Source organism: Mirounga leonina, unplaced genomic scaffold, assembly GCF_011800145.1.
Source record: "Mirounga leonina isolate KUSES-001 unplaced genomic scaffold, KU_Mleo_1.0 Mir_170, whole genome shotgun sequence".
In the NCBI taxonomy this organism is placed as follows: domain Eukaryota; kingdom Metazoa; phylum Chordata; class Mammalia; order Carnivora; family Phocidae; genus Mirounga; species Mirounga leonina.
In genome coordinates, this window is record NW_023270433.1 from 5,066,632 (window position 1) to 5,087,521 (window position 20,890).

The 20,890-nt window shown below is 47.7% G+C and overlaps 1 protein-coding gene across 3 annotated transcripts in view; it reads right to left on the bottom strand.

Moving 5' to 3' along the window:
- Positions 1-463: 463 nt before the first annotated feature.
- The window catches only part of NUP214 (nucleoporin 214), a 102,344-nt gene continuing 81,917 nt past the window's right edge, over positions 464-20,890 (bottom strand). For 2 of the 3 annotated variants that reach the window (XM_035015599.1, XM_035015597.1), the window contains exons 31-36: positions 16,442-16,595; positions 9,557-9,709; positions 5,163-5,334; positions 3,116-3,255; positions 2,262-2,286; positions 464-1,743 (exon numbers count right to left, since the gene is read on the bottom strand). In XM_035015599.1, the coding sequence (XP_034871490.1) occupies positions 1,710-1,743; positions 2,262-2,286; positions 3,116-3,255; positions 5,163-5,334; positions 9,557-9,709; positions 16,442-16,595 (678 nt within the window). In that variant the 3' untranslated portion in view covers positions 464-1,709. Of the gene's footprint in view, positions 1,744-2,261; positions 2,287-3,115; positions 3,256-5,162; positions 5,335-9,556; positions 9,710-15,393; positions 16,182-16,441; positions 16,596-20,890 lie in introns of those variants that run through there. The other variant, XM_035015600.1, reaches the window with a different exon arrangement.

Below are 20,890 nucleotides of genomic sequence, written 5' to 3' on the forward strand. Positions count from 1 at the left end.
TCGTGGGGACTGTCCCCTGCTCCACAGTTCAGGGGGCCTCGTGTGAGAGCAGGGGCAGACAGGCTCTTTAGTTCCACAAGGACCCAAACGGGTACGTATTAAGCAGCTCAAGTCGAAGCTCTCTGAGAGGCAGATGCCCTGACTGACAGGAGGCACAGACAGACCCCTACTCTTTTCTCCGGCCGCATGGGGACCTAATTCTGGTTTGGGGTTCCTGAAGCCCAACAGTGCCACACGATGACACTCCTCTTCTGAGGGGCCTAAGAACCAGGGAGCCCAATGCCCTGGGGGCGTCCAGTTTCAGGCCTACCAAGTCACAGACTGCAGGACTGGGGCTCGAGGGCCTGTACTTCACACAGAACCTCCAAGCCAGTGTCGCAGAGGGGGATGGCAGCGCGGGTTGTGGCACAGGGGCCCCGCCCCCACGGAACCAGCGAGACCACACTGGCTGTCACGGGACAGATACAGTCACATGGAAAACTTTTATTAAAACATTTTAAAATAGAACTTTCCAATATGTAAAACTCTAAACAACCCTTCCTGGCCCTCCCCTGCCACGACCCGAGCCAATGCACGGTCGCATCCCTGCCCGACGGGAATGTGAGGCAGTCCTTGTTTGTCGGCAACTGCCTAGGACACCACAGGCCCAAAAAGTGGAACATGCCCAGACCTGAAAGCTACTGCACTTCACGTGCTTTGATAAGACTGAAGTTGGGGTCCTTCCGCCATGCCGGCAAGCACGTGACTGTGGTGTCGGCTCGGCTCCAGGCCTGCCCCAGGGTTATCTGCACTGCGGTTCACAGGCAACGGGCCAGGCGTGGTGACCAACGTCACGGTCACTGGAGATAAAGACGCTCTTCTCCATCACGCCTCTCCAGAGTCGAAGAAATCAGCCGTGGGACACACAGCCCCCAGAGCCAAACCAAGCAGAGCTGACGGGGCTGGTCCAAGGGCAGCATCCCTGTCATCAGCGCCCACTGGCCTCTTTTCCATGCTCGTCTCACGGCCACCTGTACCTCCATTTAAGGTGCCACGAGCTCTTCTGAAACTCAGCTGATGCCCGCGTGAGGGAGTTCCTGGCCCTCCACCCAATCACAAGGCTGGTGCCTTGAGGGTCCTGATACCCAACAGCAGCAAGGACACGAAAAGGAGATACCAAGTTACGGCCTCAAAAAGGTGGCTGGCCAGCACTCCACCTCCTCCCTGGGCAAGGGCCTAGGCCCGAGGAGAGCGGGTCATGGGAGAAGCTCCTGCCCACCCTCTGCGTGCATCCGTCTCCTACGCTGCCAACTTCTGGTGCCATCCTTGAAGCACCAGAACATCCTTGAACATGTTCTGATCAAGCAGCATCCTTGAACACTGCTGGCTGACGGAAGGCCAGGAAGGTTTCTCAGAGCCACAGCGATGAGGAAACCTCTCTCCCAGGCTGTGACCTGACATAACCCACAAACATTCAGCATGGAAACAGACCAGAGTTTAATAGTGGTGGACCGACGGTGGGGGTGGGGGGGGCACGACAACCAACACGAAATCGAAAATAAAACAAACAAGCGATCAAGCATCTCTATAGAGTTTTGGTTTCTGCTGTTTCTTTCTGGGTGTGTGTTTCAGTGCGAATGTTCACGGGAAAGGACTGCTCCAGTGTGGCTCAGCGAAGAGGAGCTGAGAATGTAGTTGGTCACAGGAACTGAAAGAACACCGACACCCACTCAGCTTCTCCAGCCACCAAAGCCCTGGACAGACCTGCAAGGAAGCGCCAGGAGAGAGGCAGATCAGCGCCAGCTCTGAGGAAGGGCTTTGGGGCTCATGCAACTGCCTGTGGGCCGAATTCGGGACTCTGAATTTTTAATGTCATGCAATTCCATACAGCAGCACAGAGTGAGGATCAAAATGTAAGCTTGGTGATGGGCCTGGAGGTCTGCGGGCAGCACGAAGCTTCTGAGACGCTAATAGGGAACTAAGGAACAGCATCTCTAGGGTCCTGCCCTCCAGCCTTTGTTCATCAGAAGGCACACTCCTCTCTCTGACGCGTGGCCCTCGAGGAGGCCAGGCTGGGCACCTCCTGCTATACTCCGCTGAGATCAGCAGGTGCACGAAACCCAAAACCTGCCGCTAAACCCCATGCTTCCAGGACAAGCTTATAAAACAGGAAAAACGGATCAAATGTACAAATAGAGCAAAAGTTAGTAGTGTAATGTTTTCACATACCACACACTCCTCCCTCCTTATTTAATGGCTGGAAACTGGAGGTGGATACTTACGAGTTGGATGATCCAAAGCTGAATCCTGAAAAAGATGGGAAGGGTGGAGTGAAGTGAGCGTGCACACACTCGAGAGGCGGAGGGGTGTCCCAGGCCCCACCGTGTCCCTCCCTTCACTCCCCGTGGAGAGCCCCGCTGGGTGGGACAGGGAAGGTGAGGGGACTTGTTGGCATTTCAGGGTTCTTCCCTCCCCGGCGCCCACTCTGGGCAGTGGGTCCCTGGCATGGCACCTCCCACTCAGCTGCCCCGGGGCCACATGGACCCCCTTCATTACGAAATCTTATTTTTCTCTTTTCATCCACTTGCTGCTTCTTGGGAGAAGCAAGACACTTGGGTTCTAGGCCCGGCTCTGTGGCTCAGTCTCTGGCCCTTTGGGCAAATGGGCCCCGTGGGGTTTTTGTCTTCATTTATAAAACAACAACGATGCCTGGCTTCTGCGCCTCATAAATGTGTTGTAGGGATAAAAAGCAGAGCATACGTATTCCACTATCGGAAGAAGCGAGGGTGCAACAAATCAAAGACATTTCATCAAGTCTCCACATCTTATTGTTGGCATTTGCCGCCTTGGATTTTTAAACCAAGGTCTAGTAAGACAATTTTTATTTTGGGTTCTTGTCTTGAGAGAAAAATCAAGGCAGTCGTGTCTTTCTTTGGTAAGAAATGGCGCAACGTTACACATCTAATTAAAGCCTAAGAAGAACATTTTGTCTTTCACCCACTTTCAGCCTTCAAAATACTAAACTGAATTGCCAGGTAAAAATCACTCATTTCTTTGGGTGCAGAGGCGGCGGAAGGCGTTTACTGAGGAGAAGGCAGGAGGGACTACGGTGAGGGAAACATGTCTGGCCACCTACCTCCTCCGCTCGATCCAAAGCCAGAGAATCCCCCGCTCTGGGTCCCAAAACCAGAGGTCTGTTGGGACAGTGATCCGAAGGTCGGAGCATTCTGACTTGCGAGGGTGCCGAAGGATGTGGTGTTGCTGCTGCTCCCAAACCTAGGTTCCAGGGAGAAAGCAGCTGGTGGCTGGCACGGCCACACAGGCACCTGCTGCCCGGAGGCCTTGGCCTGCCCGCCACACACGAATCGAGGGGACATGCTTGGTTCAAAGCAGTGGCCTCTCAGGAAGAGCAGGCTAGAGCCCAGAGCAAATCTCAGCTTTGGGAAGGAAGAGGACAGGAACTCGATACGAAAACCAACCAGCCCAGGGTGTTAGCTTTTCTCCACTGTCTGGAAATTCCAGGACATCTGGAAATCGAGCAGCACTACACTTTTTGCTCTATCTCCAGTAATTCTCGGATTTCGTTCCATCATTTTGGCATTTCTCTTTTATCGACAACCTTCTTCCCCCAGTTACTGGTCTTCAGCTCCTCTCTGGATCTTGATCTACTGACTTTTCACAACAAGATGAGGGGTCTTCTGGAAGCAGACTCTTGGAGCGGTCCTGACTGGTCCTGCTCTATTCCTACCCCTGCTCTGAGTCTCCCAAGAACAGTGGGAGCTCCTCAGACATCTGTCAGGGGCAGATCAGGGACCTGGGGAAAGGCGATGGGCTTCTGATATTACACTACTAACTTTTGCTCTATTTGTACATTTGATTTATGTGGGTGAACCCCCCCACCAAGGCAGAATATGACACTTTTCTACTGGTAAAGAAAATAGCAGGTTTCAAATAAATAAATAAACTTCAAGATTCCCAGTCAACCCAAACCCTCCAACTCTGCAGGACTCTGTGCTGGCTGGTCACTGGAGACATCAGTGTCCATTGGAACCTGCCAAGAATGCTAGTTAAAGTTGGTCCCAACTCTCCTTCAAAAGCTTTCCTTAACTTTAATTCTTGGGGTTTCCTGGGGGAAACTTAAAAGAACCATTAGTCTCTACATGAAATCCAGGAAGCAATCTATCAACTCGCTCACTTTCTGGAAATTTGCCAGCATTTCCGCACCAGCATCTTTCATGGGGAGGGAAAGGGTATGAGTAAAAACATACTTTAGTTTACTTTCAAGATAAAGATGCTATCACCTCGCCAAGACTCACCCTAAGTACCCTGATCATTCCCCCAAACAAAGTTCCCACCCCCTCCCCGCGTTTTGAGCTTTTACGCACCCCATGTCCTGCACCCAGGGCCAGGTCCACCAGACGGTGACTTCAGATGCTAATATGTTCTCTGAATGAGGCACTTTGTAGTCATCACCACAGACATTTTATCAGGACTTTGTGGTGTGGTGAAGGCTATTTATTTTCTCCTTGAGGTTTTGGCAACCAGACTGAATTTCTGGGGCCCTTAAAAGCCAATCCCTAATATGGCGTTTTCAAGGGAGGATGTGCACGAGGCGGTCAGGGCAGCTTTGAAAGCTGAGCAGTCACGGAGACTCTGAAATGTGCAGGGGGCCCAGTCAGTGCCCAGTGGCTGTGAACCGAATACCCACTCTGGGGGTCACGAGTGGAACGAGGGACACAAGGAGTGGTTCGCTCAAGGACAATGGGTCGACGACACAACAGTCCCAAGAGGAAAGAATGTGGCGGAAACTATTCATCTTGAATCCCCTGACCGAAGTCACCACACAAGGGGCAGGCCCGGCTCTAAAGTAGCCAGGACAGGACTTCCCTTGAATCGTCCTTTAGTTCCACCAGGAGAACAGGGGCCTGCCAACCAGTATCTATGCTTGCGGGCGATGGCAACACAGCCGGTGTCCACCCGCACGCTCGACAGAGTCTGGCCTGGAAGAAGTGGGCCTTCCCCAGGGAGGAAGAGGCATCGTGGACTGACTTGTTCGTGGGTTTTGAGGGAGGGGGGGCTCAGCTCAGTCACGAGTAGGGAAAACGCAAGAACGGTCTTTCCAAGCCAGGAGGACCGGGCCCCTTGCTTTCGGCCGTCCCCAGGTCCCTCCCCGGGGGGCTTACCCGAATCCTCCCGCGCTGGCAGCCGCAGTACCCTCTCCGAACACTTTGCCTCCCGTCGAGCCCAGAGGGCTTGTAAAGGCTGGGGCTGAACCGAATGCTGGCACCCCTCCAAACCCAGGGGATCCCCCAAAAGTAGGAGGGCTGCCAAACACTGGAGCAGCACCGAAGCCACCTGAGCAAAACAGAGGCAAACAAACAAACAGGGAAAAAGAAAGGAGACAGGAAGAGAAGACAATGAGCGGTGAGAAACCAAATCAAAAGAGGAAGGAAAACGGGGAAAACAGGTTAGAAATTCAAATTCAAAAAACTGTGGCTGGGGGCGAAAGCCGTTCTAAATACCAAACCACCCCCTCCACTTCTAGCAGAAGGGTCGTGTCCACCAGGGGAGCTCCCTGAAGCCCTAAGAACCCAGCAGACCCCGTGTTTGTATGTGAGACCCTCGAGCCCTCCCACGCACAAGCTGGAAGTGTCTGCTCCCAGTCTCGTGGCATCAGATTGTCACCAAGAACCAAGAACCAGCCTGGCGCCTTTCTGACCCCTTCCCAGCCCCACTGCGCTCTTCTGAGGCTCCTCCCTGAAAAAGCGTTCTCGGAAACGCCGATCCCGGCCAGGTGTCAAAGATGACGATGTTGCTACTATCACGACACAGGCTAGGCTTCCAGCTGTGTGAAAACACACATTATAAAGCCAGAGGCTCAAAGTGTCCTCGCAGGGAGAACCTATGAACTGGGTTACAGAAGAGATGGAGCGGCGCACGGCACTGGTGCTCCGCCAGGGGCTTTTTATTTATTTAAAGCCTTACGGCTCTCACGTCTCTCTCCACAGTCTCTCTGCACAGAATTTCTTACAAAATGCTTTCTCTCTGCAGTCAGGAGCTACTCCTCAATAAAAAAGCACACCAAATTTGCTCTCTGGAGGAAGGCTGCTGGATAAATGTGATAAAAACAATCCATCAGGCCTGAGGAGAGCCACCAGAGCCCCTGACGTCCCCTGCTGCTCACGTGAACAGGGGCGGGGGGCGGGGGGCAGGCACACGCACGGGCCATCGTGCTGACGGTCAGGTGCGCCGAGGCGGCCTCCTCAGATTGGCAGAGATGCCCACTGGGCGGGAAGGCTGGCCATCCTTCTCTGTCCCTCGTGCTCCTGAGGGGGTTCTCAAACCCCAAGATCCTGTGTACATCATTTTAGGCTATGAGCTGGGACCCTCAGTGAGTGTCCATTGAACAGAATGGACTAAACTGGTATAAGAAATGTGCTCTAGAAAGGAGTATTTCTTAAAATGAGTACTGGCTTAAGGAGCCACGTGCTAAAGGGAACGACAGTGGCTTCGGCACAAGGAAAGAGGCGCCAGGGACGCTATGCTTGCCCCTTGCGGAAAGTGAGTCCTGCTGTCAGAGGCACGAATCAGGCCTTCTTACATAAGCATAATCACACCACAAACTTCTGCTACCTGAATCAGGAAAGATCAGACTCTGGGTAGGAAAAGCTGTTAGCTGAATTCTTCCGTTATTTGTTATCTTGTGATTCAGTCACGGGCTTATCATTGCTAGTGAAGATAATTTTTGCTAAGGCTCATGTTTGGGTTAACATTCTAGATTTTCAAACCTTGAGTGAAATTCCAAGCCATGATAATGGAGACTGTCGGGTTACAAATATAAGAGACTGGAAAAAAAAAAGTGCTAAAAAACCCTTGCAGCTGAATTATTTACAACCGATCACAGATCTAGTTACACTTTCTTCCTAGACACACGCAGCTGGACCTGGTGCCTTGTGCACAATATTACTCCGACTTCTTGATGGAGGGTGAGTGAAAAATGAGAAGTCACAGTGATACAGAAAGAAAGTAAACTGGACAGGGGAGAGGAGATTAAACATGCACACACACACGTGTGCCACCCCTCGCCCCCACATGGACACACACCACACCCACACAACGCATACACATCTACCCTCACATACACACCCCACATACACACACACACACCACATACACACTACACTGACATACACAACATACACACACACATACAATATGTCCCCGAACAACAAACCCAGGTCATAGCTAAGTGAAACAGGAGGAAAATGGTCACTCTGGTATTATTTTTTGGAGACCGGCAACCCACTTCTGACGCTAGGAAGGATTTGATTTTATTAGATGCTACATCTTCATGATTTTCTTCTCCAGAAGAGAGAGAAATTCGCTATCAATGATAATAAAGTACCTGACTTACTGAGGGCCCCCTGCGTGCCAGGCACGGCACCAGCTGCTGCACAATACTCTGCCTTAACCCCCGCCGTCCACCCGGGGAGCCGACCTTGCAGGTGAGGGAACGAGCTCCGAGAATGGATCTGCCCAAGTTCAGCCAGCTGATCGTGGTAGCGCTGGGCTGAGTGACTCAAAAGAGCACCTACTCCCTAACTGCGTGGGTCCACCTGCCTCCCTCCACCACAACTGGGGTGAGCCCGATGGGCTGGGCACAGTGGTCTGGGCCCACCTCTGTCCCCACACAAGTAATCTCCAGCACCACTATTTCCTAAAGCAACTGTACTGAGGGAGGATGGACACTTCTGGAACTTTCCAAAACCCATCAAAAATGGTCCATCTACCAGTGGTATTCAAGCAAAATGCCAATCGTGATGTCTTAGGCATTTGCACTGCCTGGGCAGGAAGGATGACTCCTTTATTTAAAGCACCCTTTCCTTATGCTCAGGACTCTGTGGCACCTCCTTCTACAGCAGGAGAACTGCCATGAATCCTGCAGCGAGAGCCAAAGTGCCGGAAGCACAGGACACGGGCTGCCTCCACCCTCACTGTCATCCTTGTGGCTACCGGTTCATTCATCCCTTGTAGTTTTCTCGGTCTTCACTCTGAGGGATTTCATGGGGCAAACAATCAAACAGGAAAAGTGTTCTGAAAGGTAGGAGGATACATTTTCTCTAAGACTAAAAAAATAAAAGCATAAGATTCTCAAAGTCAATTGGGACCTGATTCCAGGATAAAGAACAACATATAAAAAACCCACATGAATCAAAAAAAAAAAAACACCAAAAACCAAAAACCAAAACTAACAAACCATTATCCAGTTCCTTAAAAAAAAAAAATAAATTAAACCTCGATGATTAATGAATTAAAATTTCTTAGTCAAATGTTTGCTTTGTTAACTAGGCCCCAGAGCCTTGTAACCTTTTCATTTTTAAATACTTCACTGTGAGGAAGGCTGGGGGCAAAATAAAGCTGCAATGCTCATGTCTAGTGCACTTTAAATTCTAGGAAGAATCAAAAACTGGAAGCCAAAGACTAAGCCACCCGAGCCACAGGTCTGAGTAATGGAACACAGTGCATGGAAACCACAGCAATTTAGGTTCTAGAAGGTGGGATTCCAGGCATGGAATGTGGGGCGGTCCTAAGTCAGAGCCACCTAGCATCTGGTCCTCGGTAGGGTGCATCTGGTCCTCGGTAGGGTCTTTCCTCTGGAATTCACATAATTTCAAAGGCTCCCAAACACCCGAGGGACTAGCATCCTGACTGCTCCCCCTTGGGGAGTCTGCTTTAAAGAACTCCTTTCTCTGCAAACATCCTCTCAAACTCTGCCATTGATCTTTTTTGGGGGGAAAAAAAGTTTTTTCACACAATTTTCCATGCAACAGGGGCAGGAATGCAGACCCTCTGTAGATCTGAGACAGAAAGAGGACAGAGAGGCAGTTGACAGAACTGAAATATGTTTGTGTATCGAAACATGTATTGTTCCTTAAATTCTTAAATTATAAACGTCGTATATGATCACAGAGAAGTCACACTGTTCCCAAATGTATACTTTACAAGTAATGCTAGGATAAGAAGTAGCGCTGGTGGTACTCTTTACTCTTGATCCCACCGGCGTGTTCTCCTCATGAGAAGTAACTGTGCTGTGTACTTACAGTAAATGGATGTTGTATGGGAACACGTATATGTAATATATTTATGTATGTTATGCTCAAAAGTTAAAAAAAAAAAAAAGTGACTTGAGAAAGAGGACAGATCAAAAAGACATAAAAACTAAGCAGACCACCTGTCTTGCCCATGACCACGAATGGGACTCAAGCTCTTCTCTGACTCTGGTGTTTTCTTGTTTATATTTTAGTTATCACTGTCTTGTATGTTCCCTTATTTTGGATGCTCTGCACTTGCTGAGTATTTACGTTCTTGCTTTTAACATGTCTTGGAGACCTAGAACAGTGCTAGGAACACAGTAGATGCTCAGTAAATATAAAAATGAATTGGGGAGAAAAAGTCACTTCATCTATACTCCAATGCTACTCTCTTGAGAGCTGCCCTAGAGACATCTCCTTCCAGGCATCTACACATATGTAATATCCATCTAAAAATAAACCACAGCTAATAAGTATCAGAGTACCTGTTTTATTTGGAGTAGAAAACCCGAAGCCTTGGGATGCCACACTTCCTCCTCCAGAGCTGAAAGTGCCAGCAGGTTTCTGCTCTCCAAACGATGAGCTGGCAAATCCACCAAATGTCTTGGCCCCACTGTTTCCGAAGAGATTAGAGGTATCTAAAGAAAGGGGGAACATGTTGAGGGAGATCAGAGGTAGAAAAATGTCCTTATCTACTTTGAACAGAAAAGAAACTGCAACTAGGTGTTTGAGGAGAAGCAAGTGACAAGTCTGGAATTCAAGGGAGCCGAGCTATGGTGAACACCTCCTGTGATTTGCCTGCATGTTGATGACAAGTTCTTAATCTCTGGGAGCCCAGGCTCCAGGTTCTATGGGCACACCATACAGGGGAGCTGCAGCAGGGCCCAGTGAAGAGGCTCCTTTGCAGAAACGTGTCTGCGCTCCCGCACGTATCACGTCTATCCACCAGCTTCCCGCGAGACGGTTTTCTTCTGAAGAGGGCTCGGTTTCATTCATCTCCTCACACGAAAACCAACTTCACGTTTTGTCGAGCTAGAGAAAATAAAGTCAGAGCAAATCCGAAGCAAGCTTAATGGCTTCCAGCTTCCTGCTTTTACAGTCAGGTTGGACATGTCTGCTGTTGCCCGATCTGCTCAGGGAATGGCAGTGAAACAAGAAAAACCATGATGCTCCTAACTCTGATCTGAGGGGAGCCAGAGATGTTCTGAAGAACGTTAAGAGGCAGCAAGACTTCCAGTCTGATTTCCTTTTCCTAAGCGGTTCAGTGAAGCCCTTGACCTTTCAGATACTTATCTAGGTGGGTCACTCCCTCTACACACTGAAGCCACACCACGACTGAAAGGAATAAAGGCAACTAACTCCTAAAAACCAAGACGGGTAAGAAGTGTTTTGTCGGTTATAAGAAATTTAAATCTGACCGGTAACACACATAAGTAGCCAGAACCATATACACAGAAGCACTTGGGAACACAAACAGCACATTAGCAGGAATTTTTCTTTCACCCTTTTTTGGGGGAGAGGGGAGGGACAACTCACACTTCCCCACCGTGTTTGGATGCGTTTTATTAAAGTAAGTTTGCACCCAAAGAAGGCAGGGAGAAGCTGTCCCGAAACGGGGTCTAGGCCCAAAGGCACAGGCATAAGCTGGGCACTGACTGGATGCTCCCGGTGGGTAATGGAGAGTGTGTGCCACATCACCAAGTGAGAAGAGCAAGCATCTGCACGGGCGGGTCTTCCCCCCTGCCGATCAGGTGCTCGCCGAGAAGGTGATGGAGAGAACGGAGGGGAGCAAGTCACTCTCGAAGTCCAGTTGCTTGAAGAGGTGGTCCTCCACTAACCCGCCAATCCCAAGGCCCCCCATCTCGCTCCGCTACCAGCCCCACCCCCGTGGGAGATGTGACTGTCAATACTTCCAGTTGCAATGCTCTTGGTCTACAATCCAGGAAGTGAACAGCCTTATCTCAGGGACATGACCACCTTGAATTTCTAGGCACCAATACACAGAGCCCTAGGCCACCACATGGTCACCTGCTCTGTGAAACTCCTGCTAGCAGTTTGAGAGGCCGGCTAGGAGTGCGCCAGACACTGATGGCGGGAGGGGTTCACAAGCTCCTTTTCATCACCCCTATACGCGGTACCACAGGATTATCCATCTCCCTTTTGTAGAGGGATTCGTAGGGAGAGCCTACAAAATGTCTTTTTTTTTTTTTTTATAGATTTTATTTATTTATTTGACAGAGAAAGAGAGAATACAAGTAGGCAGAGTGACAGGCAGAGTGAGAGAGGGAGAAGCAGGCTCCCCACTGAGGAAGGAGCCCGATGTGGGACTCGATCCCAGGACCCTGGGATCATGACCTGAGCTGAAGGCAGCTGCTCAGCCGACTGAGCCACCCAGGTGCCCCCAAAATGTCCTCTTGAACAGCCTGAGCTTTCCGTCAGTGTGCCAGCTTGGAGTCCACGTTTTCTTCTTTCAGGGACAGTACATTCATTCAACGCTGGAGATGAAAAATGGGTTCCTCAGCCATTCCTTCACTCGGTACCTCAGGAACAGAGGGCTGCAACTTTCTGACTTTGTTAGTACCAACGCGGCAAAAATTCCAAATAGCAAATCAATTCAAGTGCGAGATCTGGGGCTAGCTCTCCTCTTGGGAGAAATCTGAGATACAGAGGTGAAATGATTTTACCGGGATGATGCCGGGACTGGAATGCCTGAAGTCAGAGAACACAGACGTTTCCAGGCATTTTTTACCCCTTCATCTCCTTGAGACGCCTCTGTCTGAAGATGCTCATGAGCGTTACAGTGGAATGCACGAGTGTTCTGCAGTCAGTCCTGGCTCAGGACACCTAGTAGCTAGAGGCAAGGACTTCACCTTCCCAAGTCCCAGTTTCTTCTGCGACAAAATGGGGATAGCAAGGGGGGGGGGCCCACACGGCTGCTGTGAGGATCAGATAGGCTGACATGTGCAGAGTGCCTAGTTGGGCCGATGGCGGATCCTCAGGAAATAGAACTTCCCCTCTCTGTTTAAGTCTTCCTCCTACTACATCCCACTTGTGTTCAATATAAGACACAGAGCAGATCAGTGGCAGAAAACGTAATCCTTTTCATTTTGCAAAGATCCTGAGAGTTAAACCAGTCAAGTTGTAACAGTTTTCGTTCGCAGTCTCAAGAGGAGCTCTGCATGTTGAAATGTTTTAGGATTTATTCAAGCGGCTCTGAAGCAAAGTGGCATTAAACGAGGTCTGCTTCTCTGTTTCCACGGTCAACAACGTGCTTCTCAGTTCTCTCCCAGTAGCTCCAAAATAATACAGTCCCTGGCTCTTAAAATACGACAAGTACGAGGGTTATCTTGGTTGTTGGAACACTATGCCGTCGTAGGAGATGCCTCTTCGTTTGTGGGTAGGGCAGCTGGAAGAAAGCCTGTCTTCACAGAGTGGGCTGGTCACTTCTACTCTCGGGGGTGGCGAGTCCAGGGACAACCAGCGTCTGCTCTGGGCTTCCCCCTGCTGGCACGACATGGGTCCTCCTGGGTCTTTTATTTGGCAAAAAACACTTGCCTGACATCAGGGTCCAACCGTACTTTAATTAAATTATACCTGATATAAATTTGATATAAACACTATCACAGGGACTAGGTCTCATGTCATTCTACGGGTCTAAAGTCACCTATTAGAATTTAACACGCACTGAGAAGGGGGTTCCTCAAGAAGCTCTGGCCCAGGATGCTTTCCAAGACATTTTCTTAAAGAACAGTTGTAGAGGGAACCTTGGGGGCCCACAAGATTGTCCTCAAATGGCTTCTTTATCCTCATGCAAGTATGTCTTTCAGGTCTCTGAACAGAAAGGATGTGCTGAGGATGGGTCTAACCAGTGTCCTTAGGACAAGACTCGAGGAGGCAGTAAGTCCTTACAGGTAACAGTGTAGGGTGGTGCTGAATTTTAAGTGACCCCAGGGGTTAACCGTGTATCTCAGGTAGTCCCTGGGGGCAGAGAGCGCAGAAACCTTTAGGAGGTGGGAGCTTCTGGATAAAGAACATGCCAACTCCCAGCAACAGTGTTCCTGGCTGGTCTTTCTCCATCAGGGCAGAGGTCTAATGACTTCTCAGGGCTGAAGAGGGCAGCTTCAGGACCAGGCAGCCTGGAGCCCACATGTCACAAGGGAAAACTGCTGGCTGCTCAGTCTGTGCTCAGACCTCTATCTGCAGGGGAGCATGTTCGATGCCACCGAGAACGAGCCCGAGGGCTGTCAGACAAGACACACCTGGGAGGAACTGTGCTCCGTCGCAAGGCTAGGAAGATCTCAGGAGGCAAGGGGGTGGATCAGAGTTCTGGAAACATACTCGGATTAAACCCTGGCTCCTCCACTTTACGGCTGCTACCTCTGTAAGTCCACGTCCCTTCTCTGAGCCTATTTCCTTATTGGTAAAATGGGGGCAGCCACATCTAAAAGTCCTGTTGTAAGAAGCGGCCAGCCCACCTAAATGGAGCATCTGGTGCACAGGAGGTGGCCCATAAAGATCCGTTCCCTTCCACCTGATGTCACATGAAGGAATGGAACGCAAGGGCTGCCGGATTCCAGACGCTGGCGTAGACTTACAGTCACCCTTAAAGGAAGGGTGGGTTTGGCGGGTGGAGTGGAGGGAGCAGGGGAGCCCTGGCACTGAAGCGGGGAGAGAGGAGCAGCGCGTGTACGAAGGATGGCCAGCAGACAAACTGGCCAACGCAGAGGGAGCATGCTGGGGGGACAGAAAAGTGTGTGGGGCAGCTCACGGAGGGCCCAGACTTCCAAGCAGAGAGGCTGGCTTCACGTCGGTGGGAAGCTGCCGGGGGTTTTGCGTAGGGAGAGAGGCAAAAGCAAAGCAGAGTTAAAAACACTCAGCTTGGTGTGAATGTCCACATGCCAGGGGAGGAGGCTGGAAGCAGGGAGGGGAGTCTGGAGACTACTGTGATAACCCAGATGACAATGGGGACATGCCTGCAAGGCCAGAGAGAAGCAGTAGAGAAGGAACCGTTTGAAAGGCAGGAAGAGAAACCAGGAGAGTCGGTCTATACAGCCCAGGAAAGACGTTGTGCTCAAAGTGTCAAATACTGCAGATTCACCCAAAGAGAAAGAGGCTGTCCCCGGTGGTTCGCAGAAAGCATCCTTAGTTCTGGTGAGGACAATGCCTGTCCCCAGATGACCTCTAGCTCCTTCTCCTCCACCGTTCTTCCCCTTCTCCTGCACCTGGTCCTCTGGGCTACAGAGGCTCCTGTCCCTTTCACTATCGAATCAGACCTTCAGTTTTCAAAACAAAAGAATGTTTTAAGTCTTTTCTGTACCTGAAACTTCTCTTACCATAAAAGTAAACTGATGATTTATAAAAACCAGTGTTTAGGAAAATGAAGACCAGCAGGTGTCTGGTATCAAGAATCTGGAATAATCCTATAAAAATACCTGGTTTAATTTTAAACCAGAATTAAAGAATTAGAAAAACGCTGTGCCAGTGAACAACGGACTGGGGGTGGAGGAGGGCAGCGCTGACTTGCCCTGCTGTCCAATTCCTATGGGGTACACACTCGCCTAATGGCAGAGTTCAGGCTGCCCGACACGAGGTCACCGGATGCAGAATTGGAGAGGGTGCACAGCTGGCTCTCACGAGCCAGGGCAAGCCATCGTCAGTCCCCCACCGAGAGAAGGCAATTCGTTGACAGCAAGAGCCAGGGCCTAGGAGATGAATCAGCCAGGAGGAAAGGGGATTTTACAAGGGTATGACATACTTAAGTTTCAACAAAACTGGTTAGTACCACAGTCTCACAGATGGTAACCTACCTACGGGAGAAACCCACATTTCTAAGTAGCATGTTACCAAGTGCTTCTTCTGCGCCAGATGCTGTTCTGTAGGCTACATATGAACTAGCAGAGTCCTAGATCTGCCACTTTCTGGCACTTAAAATCACCTCACCATTCGGGGCCTGTTTCCTCATTGGAAAATGGAGAGAATGCCACACAAGGATCCTGTTGTCCAAGTATGTGCTATGGAGCCCTGCGGTTCCACGCTGAGAGCTGGGCGCAGGTAGATGGGGAAACCACCCAGCATCTCTGGTTCTTGACCCCTACTTCCAAGCAGACCTATTTTTACCTGTTTTACGCATCAGGATTCTGCTGAGAAGTTCATCTGTAGAAAGTGTTTTGAAAAGTACTAGATTCGGTTTCTAGGATCCCTTCATTCTAGAGTTCTTTTTTTTTTTTTTTTTAAGGTTTTATTTATTTGACAGAGGGTGCACAAACAGGGAGAGCAGGAGAGGGAGAGGCGGGCTCCCTGCTCAGCAGGGACGTGGGGGATCATGACCTGAGCTGAAGGCAGACGCTTAACTGACTGAGCTACCCAGGCGTCCCTCATTCTAGGATTCTAAATTTCTCCCGGAAGACTGAAAGCTAAAGAACAAAAATTTCTGCTCATATAATTTCACAAGTGAAGAGGTCTGTGTCTCTTGACTCTAATCTTTCCTTCTGTGTTACTTAGGTGGACAGTGACATCAAAACAATTGATCAGTGACTCTGGAGACTCAGGACAGAGAACTCTGCTTAGAACTGCATGAGCCTTAACCGTGAAGGGAGTATCAGTCCTGTCTGAGAACATTAGCTCCCGATTCTTGAGGATCTTGTGTTAGCACAGCAGACGAGAGATGCTCCGTGTGCGGCGTGGTAAACGAGGGAAGCAGAGATGAAGATGACAGGCCCCCAACTTCCCATCTCAGCCTCCATCTGCAGCAGGATTTTTTATTTTTTTCAGATTAAAAAAAACAACAACAACCCAAATTTCTTTCATTTCTAACCACGAATAGACAGATCAACAAAGAATTTGAAAAATTAGCTGGAAAAAAAGTGCCAGCAGAACGATACAGCTTCATTTGAAATGTGAGAGATGAGAAATAACGAAGGCTCTGAGTTTTGGGTAACATTTCTCTGTGGCAGCTGAATTTTAAAGCAAATTCAGAGAGAGTACTACACAACGAACATCCAGATGCTCCTTCTCCAAGCACACCCAGCTTGCTCTGCTGCTCTCATTTATGCCTGTCCGCTTGCATTCACTTCAAGTCATTTCAACCCTAAGAAACAGAGCGATGTGGGCCTTGGGAGAGAAGAGGGGAGGAGCTCAGTGCACAGACATTCACCCTGCAGCTCTGATGTCTTTTCATGATTATATAGGACATCTCATTAAAAAACCAAAAATCAAAATCAAAACAGATCACACTGCTTTGATCCATATATTAAACAGGCCTTCTAGACCCCCTCTTTCCTTTCTACACTTGTCACCAAAGCTCTGCTCGCACCACAGGGATGACAATGGCATTATGGGGCCAAGGGACTGGGAAAACGGTTTCAACTTACTTGGGGTGGCTGCAGATCCAAAGCCCCCGCTGGCCGAGCTGAATGGGTTTTTGTTGGCTGCATCCTGGCTGGGTTTCCCTCCAAGGCCACTGAAGAAACCTCCCCCTCTTCCAGTGTTTCCAGACCCAAACATGTTCCCACTGCAAGAGGGCTGCTGGAAAACAAAAGGGGCAGGAAGCGAGATAGGATGAGAGGTCATCGTCAAACGGCAGGCCACATCCGCGGAAAGAAGGCGCTCACCGCTGGGACAAAGGGAAAAAGCAAGAGGACTCTGATTAGTTCTGGGACGGATGCTCTAACACCCACAAAAGAAGCTGGACTCTGGACAGGGACTTCCTACAAATCAGAAGTTCTCAAGCTATTATTCCATGTTCACAGTTCTCTGAAAACATGATTTATGGGAGGAGGGAACTTTGAATGTTTATCTGCCCTGCTGCCTCCAGTCTCTGCTTGACACAATGCCAGGGGCAGGAAAGCCAGCCCCTCAAGAGTTCCCCCAAATGAGAAAGTTTAAAAACATTTCTAGGCGATTATGAACACGACTTATTTTGATTCCTCCAGGATTTGGCTGAACTCATCAGCAACTGATGAAAAGCGATTTACACTGTCTTTTCTCCCAATTTGTGCACTTTTATTTCATAATGACTTTCCCATACTGCAGAAATAAGCTTAAATTAGCTCCATTGTTGAAATGATGACCATAGCTGAATTTTGTCCAAGTCTGCAAATCTTATGCTCAGAGGATGCTACTAACTTAGGGCGCGTGCTGACTCAAAGCTGTCTCAGGCACCACATACTTTATTTCTGTTTGGAAACTGGTTCTCTAAGGAAGACCGTGTAGACTTGAGGGACCATTAATATTAGTTACGCGTGATGTCTTCTTGGCTGATGATGTAGAATAAGATAGGCTTTTAGAAATGGGTCACTGTGGGGGCGCCTGGGTGGCTCAGTCAGTTAAGCGTCTGCGGACTCTTGACCTCAGCTCATCAGGTCTAGATCTTAGGGTCATGAGTTCAAGCCCTGCACTGCGCTCCACACTGGGTGTGGAGCCTACTTCAGAAAAAAAGAAAAAGAAAGAAAGAAAGAAAAGGAGAGCGAGAGAGAAATGGGTCACTGTGCACAGGAACCTTATAGAAGTGTCTTTCAAAGACGGACACAGAGGTGCAGAAGTCCATCCCCCGTAAAATGGGAATAATGAACTACCCACCTCAAAACAGCGAGTCAATTAAATGTGCTGAGAAGTGTGATGCACCTTAGTATAGCGCCTGAAATAAAAGCACAGGCTCAGAAAACAGCTGCTGTTTAGTATTTTAACAGTGATAGTAACAGACCAATGACCGAGCACTTTCTAGCTAGAGCCAGGCATTTTTCTAAACACTTCATACTTAAGTCACACCTCCAGTGGGCCACCTCTGAAACCCCTCCGGGCATCCCCTTAGGAGCACAGCCACCACCCTGGTCTGAGCCACCTAACCTCGACTTCTCGCCTGGACTACGCAACTTAACTGACATCCTGCTTCCACTACAATCTATGTTCACACAGCAGCTAGAATAACATCTATGAATGGCAGTCAGATCATTAAACTCATATTTAAAAATTCTACAAGACCCTACACGATCTGGCCCCTGGCCAACCTCTGACATCATCTTTTATCATCTCTCCTCCCCTCTCCCCCCAACATGGTCCAGTTAGCCTGGTCTTTTGTACTTGAATACAACACGCTAATTTTTACTGTACCTAAGGCACTTAATACTTGTCTCTAACTCCCTCTTTTTTCCCCCTAAATTTCTTTAAAACAACAGTAAGTTTACTATAACCATTTAATGATGAGTAAGAGCTTTTTAAAACCTGGAATCCAAATCCAATCATAAAAGCTTTGATAACCAGTAGCCAGACTTTGAAAGGAAGGAAGACATGGCAACGAATCCATGCAGCATGTAGAAAATATCAGACGTTGTAGCTGACTTCCATGCATCAGACTGGAACAAAGTCAACTGCCAATATGTGGATATTTTCACCCTACCCAAAAATGGCAATTTCAGATGGTTTAACCTAAATTGTAAAAATAGGATTTGAAAAATAATGACTATCTAAATGAACAGAAGGGGATCACAGAAGTGAATGCGAATTGATAGCTACTGCACCCTCATAAATAGGTTAGAGAGAGTCCCGTTCATTGTAATTGCAATACATTATAATAGTTTTAAAATTTTAAATTATGGGAAATCTCAAAAGTGTACAAAAAGTAGACAGAAGAATATAATGCTCCTACCCCATGCCCATCACCCAGTTTCAATGAATTCATGGCCAGCTGAGTTTTATCTATATCCCATCTACTTCCCCTCATCTTTTATTAGCATGAAGCAAATCCTAGACATCTTATCATTTGAACCATTGATTTTTCTAGTATAATCTCTAAAACATAAACCATAACCTTACCATTATCATGCCTAAAAAATTAACAATAACCCCTTAATATCATTAAATAGGGAGGTAGTGTTCAAGATCCAAGCTCATAATGTTGCCAAAAAAAAAAAAAAAAAAAATCAAATCTGAATCTCCTCAAGCCTCCAGACCCAACCCCCACTTCACAGGAAGTTAACAAAGGACAGGGGACCAAGTTAACCTAGGAGCTGTAACACAGGAATGCAGTCAGCAATCAAACCATAGGAAATTCTACAGAACAACTGAATTGTGAGAAACAACAAGAGGAAGAGAGACACGGAAGGGTTATCTATAGAGAGAGACACTCAGGAGACCTATCAAGCGGTCTCAACGTGTGGACTGGATTTGATCCTAATTCAAAGAAACAAATATAAAAAGGAAAGGGAGACACTGATGAGACTTCCTCAGAATGGCATTTCCTGACTATGTAACCTAAATCCTTCTTCCTGATTACTGCTTTATTCTCTTCATAGTACTTAAAACTCTCTGAAATTAAACTATTTTAATAAGGACTCTCTCCATCAAATGTGATCTTTCAATCCATGAACACTGGATATCCTTCCATTTATTTAGATCATCTTTAATTTCTTTAAACAATGTTTTATAGTATTCAGAGTATGTTTTACACTTATTTTGCTAAATTTATTCCTAAGTATCGTACCCGTTTTGATGTTATTGAAAATGGAATTTTCTTACTTTCACTTTCAGATAGTTCTTTGCAAATGTATAAAAACAGAATAGGCTTTTGAAATTTTAATCTTGCATCCTGCAACTGTGAACCCATTTATTAGTTCTAGCAGTATTTTAGTGGATTCCTTAGGATTTTCTATATACCTGATCATGTTATCTGCAGACACAGAGTTTTACTTTTTCCCTTCCAATCTAGATGCCTTTTATTTCATTTTCTGGCCTAACTGACCTGGCTAAAATCAACATATGCTTTTGAGATTCATCCATATTGCTGCATGCATTGGTCATTCTTCCCTTTATACTGCTGAGTAGTATTCCATCACAGGAGTATGCTGGTGTTGACTATTCTCCTGCTAGACATCTAGACTATTTCCAGGTTTTGGCTGTCATAAACAAAGCTGCTATAAGCATTAAGTCTTTCTGCGGACCTAGGTTTTCAGCTCTTTTGGGTAAATACCTAGGCCTGAACTGCTAAACCACACAATTAGTGTATATTTGACTTAAATTGCCAAATGGTTTTCCAAATTACCATTTTATAATCCCACCAGCAACACATTAAGAGATCTATTTGCTCTAATCTCCACATTTGGTTTTGTTAGCTCTTAAATTTTAGTAATTCTAGTAGCTTTGGAGTAGTGTCTTATTGTGGTTCCAATTTGCATTTCTCTGATGACTAATAATGGCGGGCAAGTTTTCACATGCTTATTGGCCATTCATATACTTTGTAAAGTATCTGTCTCCAAGTACTTTGCTTTCAGTTTTTAAAGTTCTTTATATATGCTTTTTTTTTTAACATTTTATTTTTTTAAAGATTTTATTTATTTGAGAGAGAGAGAGAGTGAGAGAGAGCATGAGCAGGGGCGGAGAGAGAGAGTGAGAGAGAGTATGAGCAGGGGCAGAGAGAGAGGACAAGTAGACTTCCCACTGAGCAGGGAGCGCGACTCGGGGCTTGATCCCAGGACCCAGAGATCATGACCTGAGCCGAAAGCAGACCCTTAACCATCTGAGCCACCCAGGTGTCCCAAGTTCTTTATGTATTCTTTACGTATTCTGGACAGAAGCCCTTCATTTGATACATGTATTATAAATATTTTCCCCCAGTCTATGCCCTGCCGTTCATTTCATAACATTTTGATTAGCATTACTTTCTAATTCTGATGGACTCTACTTTTAAAATTTTCTTCTTTTATGGTTAAGTGCTTTCTGGGTTCTAAGAAATATATATATATATTTTTTAAAGACTTAATTTATTCAACAGAGAGAGATCACAAGTGGGGGGTGGGGGAGTGGGAGAGGGAGAAGCAGGCTTCCCG